The sequence below is a fragment of the Diabrotica undecimpunctata genome, chromosome 9 (genome assembly GCF_040954645.1).
Source record: "Diabrotica undecimpunctata isolate CICGRU chromosome 9, icDiaUnde3, whole genome shotgun sequence".
Classification (NCBI taxonomy): domain Eukaryota; kingdom Metazoa; phylum Arthropoda; class Insecta; order Coleoptera; family Chrysomelidae; genus Diabrotica; species Diabrotica undecimpunctata.
The window spans coordinates 1,990,557-2,008,323 of NC_092811.1; the positions used below are offsets into that span (position 1 = coordinate 1,990,557).

Genomic DNA, 17,767 nt, shown 5'->3' on the forward strand with positions numbered 1-17,767 from the left:
TGTCATATGTTTTCCGTAAGGAATCTTTTTCTTCTCCTTATTTCTTCCGATCTGCATAGTTTTTGTATAATATTCTTTACAATGAGAACACATAATTAAAAACAATAGAAAATGTTAAGTGGAGTATTGCAAACGAACACTTAATGTATCAATATAACCTAAAACATTTTCAGTCGTGTTCAGGAATTCCTCAAAAGCTCTAGGCAACCGCCTTCGAGGCATTCTTCAATCTGTCCTTGCGTATCAAAATCACACTCAAGAGGCTTTTCCACATCTATGTAATCTGTTAGCACATCTAACGCTGCTTGTTCTTATTATGTTCTTCATCAAAGTCTGCATATCTGCAGTTCAAATTCTGTCGGCTTCTGATCGATACAGGTCATTTGATATACTTACTGTGGTTATCCACTCTTCCATTGTCTTCTCCAGACGTTGGTGAGGCTGATGTAAGGAGGTGGTCTTTAACAATAGAGGATATCTGAAGCGCAGTCTATTCATTTCGATATTAAGTTTGTTATGGTGGATTGGTAGTTGATGGTTAGTCTGGATTTTTCTGTATTCTCTATTCTCTAGAAGATAGTGCCTTCTTCGTAGTTTCAGCGGTTGGATGTGACCCAGAATAAGAAGCCAATAGTTCGGTGTTGGTCTAATTATACCTGAGATCCTGCGCATTGTGTGGTTTAATTGTATGTCAACAATGTTCGTGTGTTTGCTATTGAGTCGTACCGGGAAAGCATATTCAGCTGCCGGTTGTACAAGTCCGATAGCGTATGATCTGAGTACGGAGGTTGAGGAACCCCTTGTGGCGCCACAAAGCTTTTGGGGATTTCGCGTTTTTAGTTTTGCTATAGAATAGAAATATGCTTTATTGTCACTGAAAATTATACAATTTTATGGACAAAGCTTACAAAAAGTCAAAAAAACCCCCAAGATACACCAACACATATTGATATTGAGTTATGAGTCAGTAGTCTGTTTTTAAAGTGAACGGTTTTTGTTAGCTTAAACAATATTTAGATGGAAACAGCACACTTTGGTTTTCTTTGCATTAGGCCGTAGCCTCCATTTCCTGAAGTGTTCTCCCATAATGACAAGGTCATCCCTTAGTATTGTTTATGCTATATCCATGTTATTTGGTTTTGCTGCAATGACCCAGTCGTCAGCGTAGAAAAGTCTGTGAGAATTTGTCCTAGGCAGATCCGCGATATATAAATTAAACAGTAAGGGTGCCAAAAAAGATCCCTGAGGCAGTCAAGTGCGTTTTTTTTTTACTTTTTTTCCAAAAAATTTTCCATATTGTTCGTCTACCTCAACCAAAGTGACACTCAGGGGGAGACCTTTCTCTTTTGCTGAGAACCTTTTCGATTTCTTAATTGTTTCTACTATGTTTAAGACACATAAATGTTTCAATTTGCTCTACCTAATATTTAATATACCTCCAATATTTTTATCGACCAAATTTAGTTATAAAAAATTGTTTATCATTAACAATAATATATAAAAATAAATTAGCGTTAAAATTGTGTGAGGCTTGTTAAAATAATTGTCCAAATAACATAGTTTTAGATAAATTTAGCGAATCTAAATATCCACCAAGGTTTTCTAAATAAATTAATCCGTAATAAATCCTGTCATATCTTTAGGAAAACGAAAAATTTTTATTTCAGTAGATATTGTACTTTTTTCTTATTGTAGCATATTTCACAGTTAACAATAAAACAGTAATAACGCCAAAGAAGGCAAACAATACTATAAAAACAAAAATAAAAATATAAAATATCATATTAAGAGGCTGTAAACTTGAAAACTTGGTAATATATAGGAAAATCAAAGTCAAAATAATGGCAACAAAGTCCAAACTCTCATACTACGTGTACGAGGTAGTCAAAAAAGTAGATTCAAGGTGCTGGATGGACAAAATTATAGAATGTTATTCAACAGGAAAAGAAAAGACAGCAAAAGACTGTTTACAAATGAAGTGGACGAGATTCCATTGGAAGCATGGGAATTAAAACAAGTGCATCTGAATAAATTGGCTCCCTTCGAATTTTGGTGCTACAGAAGAATTCTTCGAATATCATGGACTCAAAAAATATCAAACGCAAAAATTACTGGAAGAATTGGAAATGAAGAAATGAAGAATGAAGAAATTTTTCTTTGCTTATATTTTTTTCTTCATTTCTAAATAAAGCGTCCAAACAAATTGCTTCAGAATCAACATCATCATCATCCAGTCTTCATTTATCACGTCCAATGCTGGACATAGGCTTCCTTAAACTCCTCCATTCTATATGATTTTGTGCTCTTTGTTGTCAATTTTTTGTGATACGCCTGATGTCGTTTGCCTGCCTTGGCCTTAAAATTGTAATTTTGCTCGTCCATCGTAAGTCGTGCATTCTCGCTACATGGTCTGCCCGGTTTCATTTCAGTTCCGCTATGCCTTCCACATCAGTAATACTCGTCCTTCTTCGCAGATCTTATAGATCATAGTTTCCGCCTTATAGGTAATGACCGGTAATACGCATTAGCCAAATACTTTCCCTTTGAAGCTAATTGGTACGTTGGCCCTAAGTGGGTCTCGCAGTTTTCCAAAAGTTGCCCACACTAAAGTAGTTCGTCTTTGGATTTCACTTTTCTTTTTAAGTAATTCTTTTTTGTAATTTAAAAATAACATCAGATTGGGCAGCTGTACTAGAACCCCTAAAAGGAAAACCATATCGAAGATGAGACTCCAACAAAGAAAAATATGTTATTTTGGAAAATGTTAAATTGATTTCCTTCGAAACAGATCTTATTGCATAGCAATTTGAGGCTAGTTTCATACTTAACAAATCGGTATGAAGGGTCCACTTAAGGTTGCTGTCTATAAAAATACCAAGAAATTTTACAGAATCAATGATACTGATCTGACTGTTATTAAGAAGCAAGGGTTGAAGAACTCCTTTATAGGACAATGCTACTGTCTTATCCACGTTAAAAAAAAGTAAATTAGAGTCAGAGCAGGTTTTTATTTCGGGTATGCTTTCCTATTTATCTCTTAACTCTTCTGTTCTTGGTTTAAGATCCTCTATATCTTGTAATGGTAAGAGAGGACCGGGAAGAAGACGCATTTCCTGGCTACAATACTTACGAAAATGGTATAACACGACTACCACTGAACTGTTCCGCGCTGCAATAAACAAAGTAAAGATAGCCGTGATGATCGCCAACATCCGGAATGGTAGGCACTTTAAGAAGAAGATATCTTGTAAAAGTTTTCGAAGAATTTTCTTTATTTTCTGTCGTTTTGTTCAATTTTTCTAGTTCACAAAGTTTCCTTTCTGTATTGTCTTTTTCAGTCTGTTATATTCTTCTTCTGTTTCCGGTCCATCTAATTTTTTGAAGAGCTGTCATGGCCTATATTTATCTAATTCGTCAAGTAACTGTTAGAGAGTTCCCTCAGATCCCAATCATAAAATCATGTACTTTATCAGGCGTAGTCGTCGTTATTTAATCAGTCCATCTTTTTCTCTTTGATAATTTGTACCAAACACTGTTTTTAAAGAATACGGTAGGGACTCGCGCTTTGTCCTTTCCAGTTAGCGTTGCCAAGGGAATACTATGAAAAGATGAGAATAGGACTTGCTAGCTAGATGAATATTTGAGTGTGGAGTTGGCATTGTTTTAAAATCATGCACTCTTTAGCCGGGAGGATGACCACCGGAACCCATACTAACCATTTACCCCCAAATTCGATTAACTAACAAAGGAAGAATTTCCAAAAACTTAAACACTAAGACTGGTACAAAAAGAAAAAGAATACGCCTGTGAAAACAAAATGAATGGAATCGGTAAAAAAGGATCTCAAATTGACAGAAAGAAATTGAGGCTGGCCTAGGCTGGCCTAGATATTAACCTCGCGAAAACAGAGTACCTATCTACAAGTGAAGAAGACATAGAAGATCTACAGATTGATGACAACGTAACAATCAAAGGAAAGGATAAATTCAAATACCTGGGGTTTATAATCACGAAAAAGGCAACAACAGAGGAAGAAATTACACAAAGATTAGGACAAACAAGAACAGCAATCCGACAACTTAACTCAGTATGGTGGGATAGACACCTAAATATGAAGACAAAAACGCAGATTTAGAAAACATTAGTGCGAAGTATTATGACATATGGGGCTGAAAATTGGATCATAAACAAGAAGAACAGCAGTAAGATAGTAGCAACAGAGATGGAATGCCTGCGAAGATGCTACAGAGTAACAAGAATGGATAGGAGAGGTAATGACGAAATAAAGCAAAGAACATCAATAGAAACAGACATACTAACATATATAGAACAAAAAAGACTAAAGTGGTATGGACATGTAAGAAGAACTAGCGACAGCAGATGGATAAAGAGAATAACCGAATGGAGCCCCATAGGAAGGAGGAAAAGAGGACGACCCCGAAAATCCTGGAGGAACGAAGTAGACGACGCCATGAGTAAGAGAGGACTAAACGATGGAGAATGGAACAACAGGGAGAGATGGAAACGGTTGAGCGAGGGAAGGCAGTGAATACTGTAGAATCCCTAAATATATATATAAATTGAGAAAACTGTTAAAATCTCTGGCGTCTGAAGCCTGTTGATCTGAATTATATATGAAATAGTTTCTTTGTTTCAAGTATTTTTTATGTCTATCATTTTCTGTTCTGTTGCTTCTTTACTTTCATATAATGCCAGTCCTCCAGAGTTTCTTCCATTGCAATTTTAAAGTTATTTACGTGACGGCAAAAAATATAAATTTTAATATGGTCGTAGTAAAAGTCCACCACAGTTTCCTTAATTGCTATTGATATGACGATTGGAAATATAAATTTTAAATAATATTTACTTTCTTTAATGATTTGTTTATAATATTTTTCATTCCTAATTTATTTAAATCTAATATACATACATTTTTTATTAGTTGTGCAAATTTTTACTAACGAACCCAAACCCACTTGATTGCTTATGCAAATTTCATCAAAATAATAATATTTATGCAAAACAAAATAGCGCTATTTTACCGCAATACATATTTAAATAACAAGTTACGGCATATATAAAGTAATAAATATAAAAAAAAATCAGCAATGCATAAATATTTGGCAAAATAGTTGTTGGGTTTTTTTGGCATATTACATGTTGAAACTTTGAAGGTTAAAAATGTGTGGTTTTCTATTGCGGTTTACCCACGAACATAATTGTGTTAGAAAAGAATATAAATTATGTATTAGTTAACGGAAAGCACATAAGAAAAATGGGTTAAGACCAGATCCGGCTTCTTCGCGTATAACAAAAGTTGCCCAATTAGTTTGGTAGTTCCATAAAAAACACAATTTTATATTCCAAAATTTATTCTTCTTCTTCCTTCTTGTATGTAGGCCAAAATTTATTCCAAATTTTATTCCAAATTTATTCCAAAATTTATTCTTCTTCTTCCTTCTTGTATGTAGGCCAAAACACAACAACGATACACCTCCAATCGGGCAACACCATTTACACAATCACAAACATATACGACGCACCAGGAGAAGACAACAACGTCACTCTAGACAAACACAAAACACAACTAGAAACGGACCCAAACAAAACAATCTTAGCAGGTGACTTTAACGCGAAACATACAAGCTGGGGAGGTAATACAACCGACTCCAGAGGACAAGACATAATAGACTGGACGACCCTACACCACATATACATACACAATAAACACAACAGTCCTCCAACTTTTCTCACCTTGAGGGGGAAAAGTTGGATAGACTTAACATTGACCAAAAACACGACAGTCAATGATTGGATGGTCGTGGAGGAGGAAACCCTCAGCGACCACCAATACATTACATTCAACATACAGAGACGAACACAAAATAACTTAAACATAAACAAACACAAACTAAACATTACCCACATAAACAAAGACAAACTGAACACACTTATAAACACAAAGGATTGGGATCTGTCAGGTACCATAAACCTAAAAGCTGAAAGAATACAACAGGACATAATTCAAATTACAAAAGAATCGTCCAGGAAAGAACGGAAAACCAGAACACCAAACCAAATTTGGTGGTCGGAAGAATTAGACAGACTCAAAAAAGCGACCAATAAATACAGACGAAAATATCAAAAGGAAACAGATCCAATAAATAAACGTAGGGATGAGCTAGATTACATCGCTAGCAGAAGGAGATACAAGGACGCAATAAAACAAACTAAGAAGACAGCAATTAGGCAGTACCTGACAAATCACGATCCTGACAACCCCTGGAATCTAGGGTACAAAATAATAAAGAAGAAGGAGGACAGTAACAGTACACTAAATACCATCCGAAAACCAGACGGAACATTCACGACAAACAGAGACGATACAATAAAATACCTCCACACAAAATACTTCCCGCCAGACAGCGAAAATGACGACAACGAAACACACAGAACACTTAGGGAAAAAGAATACACACACGACACCGAAAACGACACAAAATTTACACAACAAGAAATACACAATACCATCCGTGACATGAAAAACAAGAAAGCCACAGCGACAGACGGACTTAGCAAAGAACTAATCGAATTAATACACAACACAAAACCAGAACTACTAACGGAACTATACAACGACTGCCTACAGACTGGTGAATTCCCAGAGTGCTGGAAGAAGGCGGACATGGTCTGGCTACCCAAAAAAGATGGGGGCAAAAGGCCGATCTGCCTCCTTCCAACACTAGGGAAAATACTAGACAAACTCACAGCCAAAAGACTAACACACTACCTAGAAACAGAACAAAAACTAAACACAAACCAATTTGGTTTTAGACAAGGACACACGACAATCGACGCGATATACCAAATTACAGAGAAAATTACCTACAACAAAAAACACAAATTTCATACACTAATAATAACACTGGACTTACAAAACGCCTTTAACTCAGCATGGACACCGGCCATAACAAACAGTCTACATAAAGCACGCACACCACAGAACATCCTCAAACTCTGCACAAATTTTCTTAAAAACTGATCTATTAAGACAGAACACATACAAAACAAGACAGAAAAAGGCTGCCCGCAGGGGTCGAGCCTGGGTCCCATACTTTGGATCCTCCTCATGGAATCCTGGTTCGACGCCATCGAGCAGACAAACGTGACAACAGAATACGACATAGTACAGGCTTTTGCGGACGACCAGATAATCCTGCTAACTGGGAAATCTCTAGGCCAAATAGAACGCAAATGGGCACAAATATGGACGGCTTGTGAAAAATGGGGGCCCCCCGAGTCAGAATCAGAGATGATTTAATAACACCGTCAGCAAACCTAAAGTACTTAGGACTGACCATAGACACGGGCCTCCAATGGTTGGATCATGTCAAGTTAAACAGACAAAAAGCAGCCGACATTGGTCACAAGCTCTTCATAATAGCAGGAAAAGACTGGGGCCGCAAAGCACAGACACTCAAGGCCATCTACGAAGGCGCGATCAAACCCATGCTCCTATACGGAGCAGAGATCTGGGGAAAGAGAGCGACAGACAGCAGAATCGCTAAACAATTGGCCGCCGCAGAAAGACCATTTCTGCGAGCGATCACGAGGGCATATAACACCGCCCCCACATCGGCCCTCCATGTACTCGCCGGAACAACTCCGCTAAGCGTAGATGCCTTGGCAGCACACCAAACTTACACGGAACACAAAAATACAATAGACACCCACAAAATTAGAACCATAGAGACACCACACCCGACAGCACGCACTATACAAAAACTTCATGACACTACAACACCGGACATAAGGGCGTTCGCAGACGCGAGCGTCAAAAACATAGAAGCAAACACTAGCAAAACTATAGGTACCAACATAGAAACAACTCAGACCAACATCAGAACAAACTACAGAATCGACACCACCGGAACTATAAACGACTTAGAAACCATGGCACTACACATAAACACAGAAAACATTACACAAAACATACTGGAATACCAAAACAAAACAATAACCTTCTACACTGACTCACAAATAGTACTACAACAATTACAGGACGGAAACAACAGAAACAAAACAATCATTCAAATAAAAAAGAACCTAGAAACACTCGCAAATCACAACATACTCTACACTGTTGCCAAAACAAACAAGAACGAACCAGGCCACAAAATCGCACATAACCTGGCAAATCAAGCTCATCTACATCCACAAAACACAAGAGCAGTAACCACAAGACAGGATATAAAACAAATAAAGCTGAACACAAAACTAAACAAATGGCAACAATACTGGGACAGCGCAACAACAGGACGCAAAACATACAGCATTATACAACAAGTAAAACTGACAGAACCAAAATTCAACTGGAAGACAACACAACTTCTCACGGGACACGGACATACACAAGAATACTACAATAGATTTAACCTAAGAGACACCAACGGGAACTGCACACACTGCAATACACAAGAAGACCAGCACCACATAATAAACGACTGCACACTACCACAGAGAATCACAGCGAGACAGACCCTGACAAACAAACTAACACAAATACACATGACATACCCACCAACGAACATCGACACCACAAACAAAGAAATAGTAAAATGGATAAATCACTGGAGAGAACAAATGATACTAGACGACGAAGAAACCGACCAATAAAATCATGTACACACATCTATATATCCCATAACCAACACCACACATAATAAAACACACACAACCTACACACACACACATACACACACACAATTACCCTCGCACACAAACTGCCCTTGCCCCGGACCACTAACAAAAACTAATAAAAAGTGACCTCCCGCGAACAGTGACACTCACAAATAAGTGCGATTCTAAAACCCCCCCCCCAGTGACAGGACACTAGTAGTGAATAGCATAGAATAGGATTTAGATTAGGAATTAGAAATGGACTATAAACTAAAACTAGATTAGATTAGAATAGAAATAGCTAGTAACTAGATTTAAGAAATTCATGTAACTTTTGGAAAAACTTTAATTTTGTACCACTTTTGTTATATTTTTGGGTTAAATAAAGAAAATAGGGGACTCTTCTTTCGCCGCAAATTTTTGGAGTGCGGCGTTGGGATGGGTTCGCTTGACAGAGCTTCCTAGATATTGGATAGTACAGGTCGTATGCCGAAAGGTAGGCAGACCAGGGCCACGATTGGTTTGTGCACTCCTCGGAGTGTACAAACGAATCGATGGAACGAACAACCCTCTATCATGTATGTAGGCTTTAGAGCCTGTTTCTTCTTTAACATTAGCTTCCTAAATTGTTTAAATTATCGCACCATCTTTTTCTTGGTCTGCCAATACTTCTTCGTCCATTTGGTGACTTATCTCGTGCTATTCGTACTATCCTATCCTCTGTCATTCTACCAATGTATTCGTTTCACTCCTGTTTCCATTTTGTCACCATTTATGTCTTCTATATTCCATGCTCTTCTTATGTTTTCGCTTCTCCCCTTATCCCACAGACTTTTCCTTGATATTCGTCGGAGTATTTTCATTTCTGTTGTTTTTATGTGTCAGGTCTTGTCTCCGCCGTGTATGTTAATATAGGTCTAATTGCTGCTTTATATACTCTTGTTTTTGTGTCTTGTCTTAGGTATGTGTTCTTCCAGATTGTGTCATTAAGAGATCCCGAAGTCTGAATCCTTGTTGTTCATATGATAAAATTGTTAGTTTATTGATTTTTTTGGTTAGGACTTTTATGGTAAGCTTAAGTGCGATGTTTAGTAGATTTACACCTCTATAATTGTTGGGGTCTTCTTTATCTCCATTCTTGAACATTGGTATCATTATACTGTTTCTCCATGCGTCTGGTATTTTGCAGTGCAATATTAGTTTTTGTATATGTTTTGTCATCTCTAGGGTTATACTTCTCCTCCGTGTTTTAGAAGCTCGTTGGTTATTTCGTCTGGTCCTGGTGACTTTCTATTTTTGAGTGAATTTATGGCTATTTCTACTTCCTGAAAACTAATTTCTATTTCGTGTCTTAATTCAGGTACGTTATTGTGTTGATCATAATTTTTCTTTCCTTTAAACAGTTCCGGCAGGTATCTTTTCCCCATTCGTTTGCTGGCATGTTGTTGTATTCCTTCCTCTGCCATTTATTTCCGTTGGTCTCTTATGAATCTCCGTATTATATTCCAAAACAAATTTATTATTTATTATCATTATTATGCAGATGTTACTGTCCACTGTTGGACATAGGCCTTCTTCAAATCTCTTGATTTTGGGCTGTTATCATCCATTAACACAAAAGCTAGTAGTTACGGTAGCGTGTCCGGTCTATACTTTAAAAGTTCAATGAAGAGACCTGAAGGCCCAGAAGATCCTCCATTGTACATTGCCTTTAGGACTTTCTTCTGGTAGTGTTATTGAATTTTCTTCTATAAAAGCTGTCTCTGACTGGAAAGACTGGTCATCATTAACTTCGGTAAGAAATTGTGGAAGATCTTCAGTCAACATATTTTGATAATAATCTTTCCAATCTTATAGCGGTATTAGGCTAATATAATAAACTTTTTCCTTTCTATCCGTTCTTATGGAAAATTATTGTTGTCCATGGTTCGCTTGCTCTGCTAAAGCCTATGCTTTGGTCTTATTGTTTAGATTTATGGCCCCATGTTTCATGTTTTGCCTTCAGCGCTGCTTTTTTGCATCTTTACAGCATCTTATGTAGTATTTCTGATTTTCTGTGTCTTTTCCCATTCTCTCATTTTCTCATATGCTACATGCCTGCTCTTTCTCTGCTACATTTACTCTAATATATTCACTCCACCATTCATTCGCATTCCTTCGATCTAGAATTTATCCTTCCAAGGCTTCTAAAGCCATGGTTAAGGCTTCATTTATACTGAAGAAGCTACTGGAAGCTTAATCTTATTCTGTAGACTGTAGAGGAATGCTGTCGAATCATATTTTAGACTATTTATAGTGTACCTTTTCTCACAAATTTCTCGATAATCTGGATCTACCAGATTCTCAGAATGTGTCGCTAATAGGAAAAATGTGTCTTTACAAGATATTGCTCCGTTCCACATTCTGCCCCTCTGTAAACACAGGCATGGTACATACGTAGCCGGGAAGTCTAAAAATATTCTGCTCACCAAATATTGCAGACTGGAAGGAAGAGACGATATTGACATAGCAAAGACTCTTGTTACAACACTAATGGAAACTGGCTGGTATTGGTATCGTGGCCTTAAGTGTCACAGATTTTGCATGCCAATAGTTCACCTGTCTTTCACCTAGCACAGTTTTTAGAAAACACACTCTGTCCAATACAAGACAGCGTCTGGTACTGAGCATATCTTCCCTTTATATAGTGGTTATACAAATTTTGTACTTTAGTATCATCGATGACAGTGCTAAAGAAATGTTTGTGTTTCTAGTAAGTTTTTCATCACTTTCTGCTGTGTTACGTATCAAGGGGTGAGAAATCTAAGAAATCAAGGACAGTTGAGTAGTACAAGCAGCAGCGTAATGAATATTTAAGTCACCACATCAAATTTTTCTGCTTTTATTGGGCAGGTCATCTAACAAATTTAGCAGGTTCTGATAAGGCTCTCTTATCAGCAAAGTGCTTGTGTGAGGGTCCTGGATATAAGGCTTCCCACACGAAATCCTACCCCGAACAATGCAGCCAGCCAGCGTAAAGCGCTCTATTAACACAATTATAGGGTATATAGGAATCTACATTCGGTAAAAGGTTGTGATCTTCTCTATGTAAACGACGGTTCTTATATTACATTTGCCCTATAAATATTTGCATAATAAAACAGACGGAAGTCGCTAGGGTCCAAACCTGGTGAATATGGTTGATGCTCCAACAATTCTAACCTCAAAATATCATGGATCTCTTTCATAACTCACGGAATTTAGCCATTGTTAAAATGCTTTTATAAACATTCTTAAAGGGGAACATTTCCCCATAGTTCCTAAAAAATAAAATAACTTTATCCTTATTAATCTCAAGAGCGGTTTAGACATTGATTAATTAAGGTTTTCATAATGAGAGTGTTGGATGACAACTTAAAAATGCATAATAAAACTTATCACGCACCGTCTTTTTTTCTATTAATTAGGTGTCTAATTGTAATATGTCCAGTTATCTCAAATGAAAATCTGAAATTTTTTTGTTAAATTTTGTACCTACTAGTGTCAGGGTAAAAGAAAATTTTGATATCGCTCGTAGTTTATTCACCACTATCTGTTGTGTTACGTATCACAAACATTTCACAAATATAAAAAACTGTATATAAAGTTTTCTATTTAGTAAGTAACGTATATATTTTTAGGGATACGGAAACCTTTTTGCATCTTCTCAAAGGAAGTCTCGGAACAGGAATCCTCGCCATGCCGATGGCCTTCTACCACTCAGGATACCTCTTGGGAGCAGTAGGAACGGCTGTTATCGGATTATTATGTACTCACTGCATTCATCTTCTAATAAGATCTGAATATGAGCTATGTAAAAGACGGAAAGTAGCTGTGATGTCCTACCCGGAAACCGCATTGGCTGGCTTCCAAGAAGGACCTCCTTTTCAACGACGGATCGCTTTTATTGCGCCGTAAGTAATGTCTTTTCTTATATGAAAAATATATTCCTAGTCTAAATTGAATAGTATTGACAAGAGAATTCACCATTCTTAATACTTATTTCCTCTGACATGAAGGCTTCGATTTTTATTCTTCAGTATATTCTTGCTATTATTTGAACATCTTGATAATCAATGTTTAGTTTTTGCAAGATTTCCAGTAGCTTCTCATGCTTAACACCGCCAAAGGCCTTAGCATAGTCAATGATATGCCAGTAGTGCCAGTATATTAAAGGTAAACAGGGCTTCTCTGGTTTCTAAACCATTACGGACTCCCAACTGTGTATGTGATGTTTCATTTCCACATTTCATGTAAATTATGGTATGTATAATTCGTAGGAAGACATTTAATACATGATTTATTAGGCTTATAAATCGTTAATGATCACAGTTGGTAGGACTAGACTTCTTTTAAATGGTGACCAAGATGAGAATGGGCCATTCTTCAGAAATTTTTCTTCTTCTTCTTCTTCCTCTTTATAAGCAATTCTGCTTGTTCATTAGTAGAATAATAACTCTATGGAAGGTTGTCGCTCCATCTTTTGCGCGCTCGTCCGATACTTCTTTTGCCGATTGGTGACTAATCTCTTGCTATTTTTACGACACGGGTCTTTTCCATTCTGCTTATGCGGTTATTCCATTCATTTTTTCTATTTTGTGTCCATTCATGTATACAATGTACGTTACATTTTCCTCTAATGTCTTCACTTCTTTTTGGATCTCTCAGCATATTTCCTAATTCTTAAGTAATGCTTCTCAGTACTCTCATCTTTACCGTTTCCAGTAGCCTTTGCATTGAGGCTGTGTCGGGTCTTGTTTCTGAGGCATATGTGCTTATTAGCCTTACCCTGGCTTTATAAATTATTAACTTCATCTCAGTGTTAATGTGTCTGTGTCGCCATATAGTGTTATTAAGTACTTGTACTTGATCTCTCACTTCTTTGTCCAGGTATTCATAGCTAGACAGGGTATCTCCCAGGTATTTTATTTCGATTACTTGTTCAATGCTGATGCCAACAATTTCTATTTTAAATCTGGTTGGTTCTTTGGTGACTACTATTGTTTTAGATTGCTGAGATGAGATTATCATATTAAATTCTTTTGCTCTTATGTTAAATATGTAAACCAGTCTTTGCAGACTATCTTCATCTTGTGCTATCAATATTGCGTCGTCTGCGTAACAGAGTATTTATATTTCTTTGTTTCCCATTCTGTATTCTCTTCCTTTGTTAACGCTTTTGATAATTTCATCCATAATCAAATTGACGAGCATGAGGCTTGTAAGGGCATTTAATTAAGCATCCATAAATCAGATCTAAGTAACCCAATTCAGTTTAAAAATTTAAAATCCTTTTAACAATATTAATCATTGCTTATTGCTCAATGCGATTGTTTGTTTATGACATTGAAAAGTGAAATTTGCAATGTAATCAAAAGCTTATTTAATATTGTGTACAAATTATATTAGTAAAACATGAATGCATAAACAAACGCACGTGTGTTGAATACCTGAAAAATAACGGTAGTAGATCATTAAAAATTAAGAGTTAACAGTCGAAGCTAGTGTTGTCATTCGTCAACTGGATAATTTCTCTATTATTGTACTTAGAGAACCAATAAAGTAATTATGAGTATCCAGTGAGTTCGAGTTAATCAACCCCATGCAGGGGGTAAACCACCCCTAGAGTTACACTATATGGAATTCCTGGTGGAAGCAATCTAATAAACATTATTAGATAAATTTATTATCATTATTATCAATGAATCCCCTTGTCTTATTCCTCTGCCTATTTCTATAGTTTCTGTAAGTTGTCCATCTATTCTGACTATTCTTCGATAGTTTTTATAATATTTAGGCGAACTTCTCTATTATACAGAAGATGGATTACATCTTTGAGTCTTACTCTGTCAGACGCTTTCTTTAGGTCAATCAGACACAGAAATGCTGATCTATTATACTCTAGTGATTTCTTAGTTAATTTGTTTTATATTGTAAATGTAAATTCTGTAATAATTTAGGGTGGCTAGCTGTAATAATTTAGGATTGAAGCTGTAAATAGATCTAATAAACCCCTCTAATAAATTGTCACCACTCTAATAATTGCTGTCACCATTTGTAGAAGACGTCTGTCTCAATATCCTTATCAATGCATCTACAATTCTTAGGGGATACTTATCCCTGCGAGCGGGGCAAGGCTTACTGGTTCCACTAGTCTGGACTGACTGGTTCCGCCCTCGCGGATTTACAAGAGGGTAGGGAGATTTTTGGAAGGAAGGGGATTAAGGACTTCTCGGTCTCAGGTCCTGCAAAGAGTGAAAGGCTATGGGCTTAAGTTAGAAGCCGGGGCACTGCATAAGCGGAAATGTGTATCTCTTCTAGTCTCTACCTGTAACGGCCGGGAATAACAAAAACAAATTTCGAGTTTACAATGTATTAAATAGACTGTACACTACAAAATATCAATTATGCCCAATAATATTTCGATCAGGCGCGAAGATAGACGAGAAGAGACAAAGCAAGGAATTAAAGGTCGGACAATTCCGTATCATTAGATATACCTTGGGTTAGTATATAGATCTTAGTTACCTTAGCGTATTTAGGCTCTAGCTAATGAATACGCCTCCAGTCCTACAGGGATTCGAGATCCGTCAGTTTTCGAGAAGTCAGAACGGCGCGCCGTCGCGAACCTTCGAATCTCCAGTTACCGGCACTTATACGTCACACTATCCCGTCGAGTTAAATAGCGCACTCAGTGGCTGCGTATCGTCCGATCTCCGCACTTCTTGCGTGGAGCGCTCTAGAGTGTCAACTTCCCACTAGTACCCGCTAGCCACATTTGTTCGCTTTTTTATCAGCCCGTATTCTCAATGTTCAGTCGTAGTACCAAGGTCGCGTTATTGTTTTTTTTGCTGACTGGGTCCCCTTGTTATTTTTCAGCGGAGGTCTATGTTTTTGAAACGTGATTTAAACAACCGTGGTGGCCTGATATTTGAGACTCGTGTAATACATTTAAACTGGGTCAAGTTTTCAATCTTTGTTTAATGTAAAATGTTTACATTAATATGTTACCTACTAGCTATGAGTTTATTTGTTCTTTAATCAATTTGAAATGTAATAATTACTTAAATAATCCTTACTCTTTACTAGGCTAATTATCCCTTAATTTTTCCTTCTTTATTTCCTTGCTATGTTTACATTACAATTCTGGTATGTATAATTCGTAGAAAGGCCTTTAATACATGGCTCATTAGGCTTATAAGTCAGTAATTATCACAGTTGGTAGGACTGGACTTCTTTGGAATAATGACAAAGATGGGGCCATTCTTTTGGAATTATTCTGATGGGAAAAATTGAAATACGAAGAGAATTGCTAGAAAGCAAGACTCTTGGTTAAAAAATACCAGAAAATAGGCAAAGGATAAGCAGAGAAGAAAAACTGTTTAGAATAACAAGTTTTGCAAATTTAATTGCCAACGTTAGAGAGCAGCCTTGATAAGGCACGAAATTTAATACTGAATCAAGAAAAAAATGCCCAAATCCTTTAATAAAAAAGAAAAAGAAGAATAAATGAGAATGGTAAAGCTCCGATCTGATCAGTCACCTTACCGTACTGGCCTAGAAACGTAGAAACGTCCACTACAACATTTGAAGAAGAATTTTTGGTTTTCTAGTAAATACAATACCTAAGTATTTAAATTTAGCCACGTTTTCGAATCCATATATTGTTCTTTCTTCTCTTTTTATTGCCAAGTGTTTCCCTACCGTGCATCATAGTATTATATCTATATTTTATACGTAAATCAGAAGAATGAAATCGTTCAAACCAGCTACATATTGTAAATAAAAATGTTCTAGTTAATCGCTCGTGTTTTATAGCTAAAAGAGTTATAAAATCTCTCAATGCCGCTTTAAATCCATAAAAGGAAAGGTCAGAAATACATTCGACCTTACTTTAAACCTTGCATAACAGTTCCATGTAACGATTACTTCCTTACTCGTGTACGCTGATTATTGTAGGGTATATCCTCTGAATTAGATATACCTATTCACTATTAATAGTCCAGTCGAAAGCTGTCTTGAGTTGGTTGTTGTGAATCGGTCATTGGATTTGTTGTCAAAACGTTGTTTATTAGATTTTGAGTATGCTACAGCTGAGACAGTTGTGGAAACTTCAAGAAACATTTTAGAATGCAAAATCTACGTCACTGACTTCATTTTCAAAATGTCTCAGAAATTATTATATCTACGATAAAATAGATAAATGTAGAATCGTTCGACATTAAGTTTCCTATTGAAAAGAAAAGAACTTAAAAAACAATTTGAAGGAACAAAAATCAAATCAACAGCAGAGTGATAAGTGTTTTCAAATCAAAGCAGTTTATAGACATGTTCTGACTTTTGGTGAATCATGGGTATTGCCAGAATGGCCAAAGAGCAAAATACAAGCTCTAAAGGTAAAACTTTCTCAGTCTTAGTTTCCTATTCCCCCAGATCTCTTCACTACACTACTCACTGTTCTGCTACTGAGTAAGGAAATGGTTCATTTATACTTCTGAAGATGACGTGGTTTTTTAGAAAAGGTCACCAAAGCAACCGGGCTGTCATCTCATTTATTGAGACAATTCGGTCGTTTTCAATATTTAAGACTCCTCGGATAATTCTTGGCTTATAGAAATGAATAGAGGCTATATTTCCAGTGTTTTTAAGTCAATTTTATAATCTGTATGAAGATGGTATTGATGTAGAGCTGAAATTGAATGGAAATTGCGAACAGAAATGGAATGTTCATAAATCCTATTTTGGATTCTGCGATTGGTTTGGCCTATATATGATCGGGGGCAGTATGCATAAGGAATGTCATACACTCCGTGTTGCTCATTTGGAATGTTGTCTTTGACTAATCAGACAAGAGGTGAAAGCTTTTGTTGGGGGGTAAATATTTCTTTATTCCCTTGATTTGAAGACTTTGTCGATTTTGTCAGTGACACCTTTGATGTAAGGAAGAAAAGCTTTCGTATGATGAGGGACTGGATCTTTGGGTTAAGATTGAGCAGGAGATTGATGCCTGTGGAGTATGGATGTGACGATGACAGTTATATACACTGGCAATAGGACTTAGAGGACTATC

The 17,767-nt window shown here is 36.7% G+C and overlaps 1 protein-coding gene across 1 annotated transcript in view; it reads left to right on the top strand.

Moving 5' to 3' along the window:
- LOC140449391 (proton-coupled amino acid transporter-like protein acs) overlaps positions 1 to 17,767 on the top strand; it is a 49,670-nt gene that overhangs the window by 20,382 nt on the left and 11,521 nt on the right. Inside the window, exon 3 of the mRNA XM_072542543.1 lies at positions 12,339 to 12,611. Within this exon, the coding sequence (XP_072398644.1) occupies positions 12,339 to 12,611 (273 nt within the window). The remainder of the gene's footprint in view (positions 1 to 12,338; positions 12,612 to 17,767) is intronic.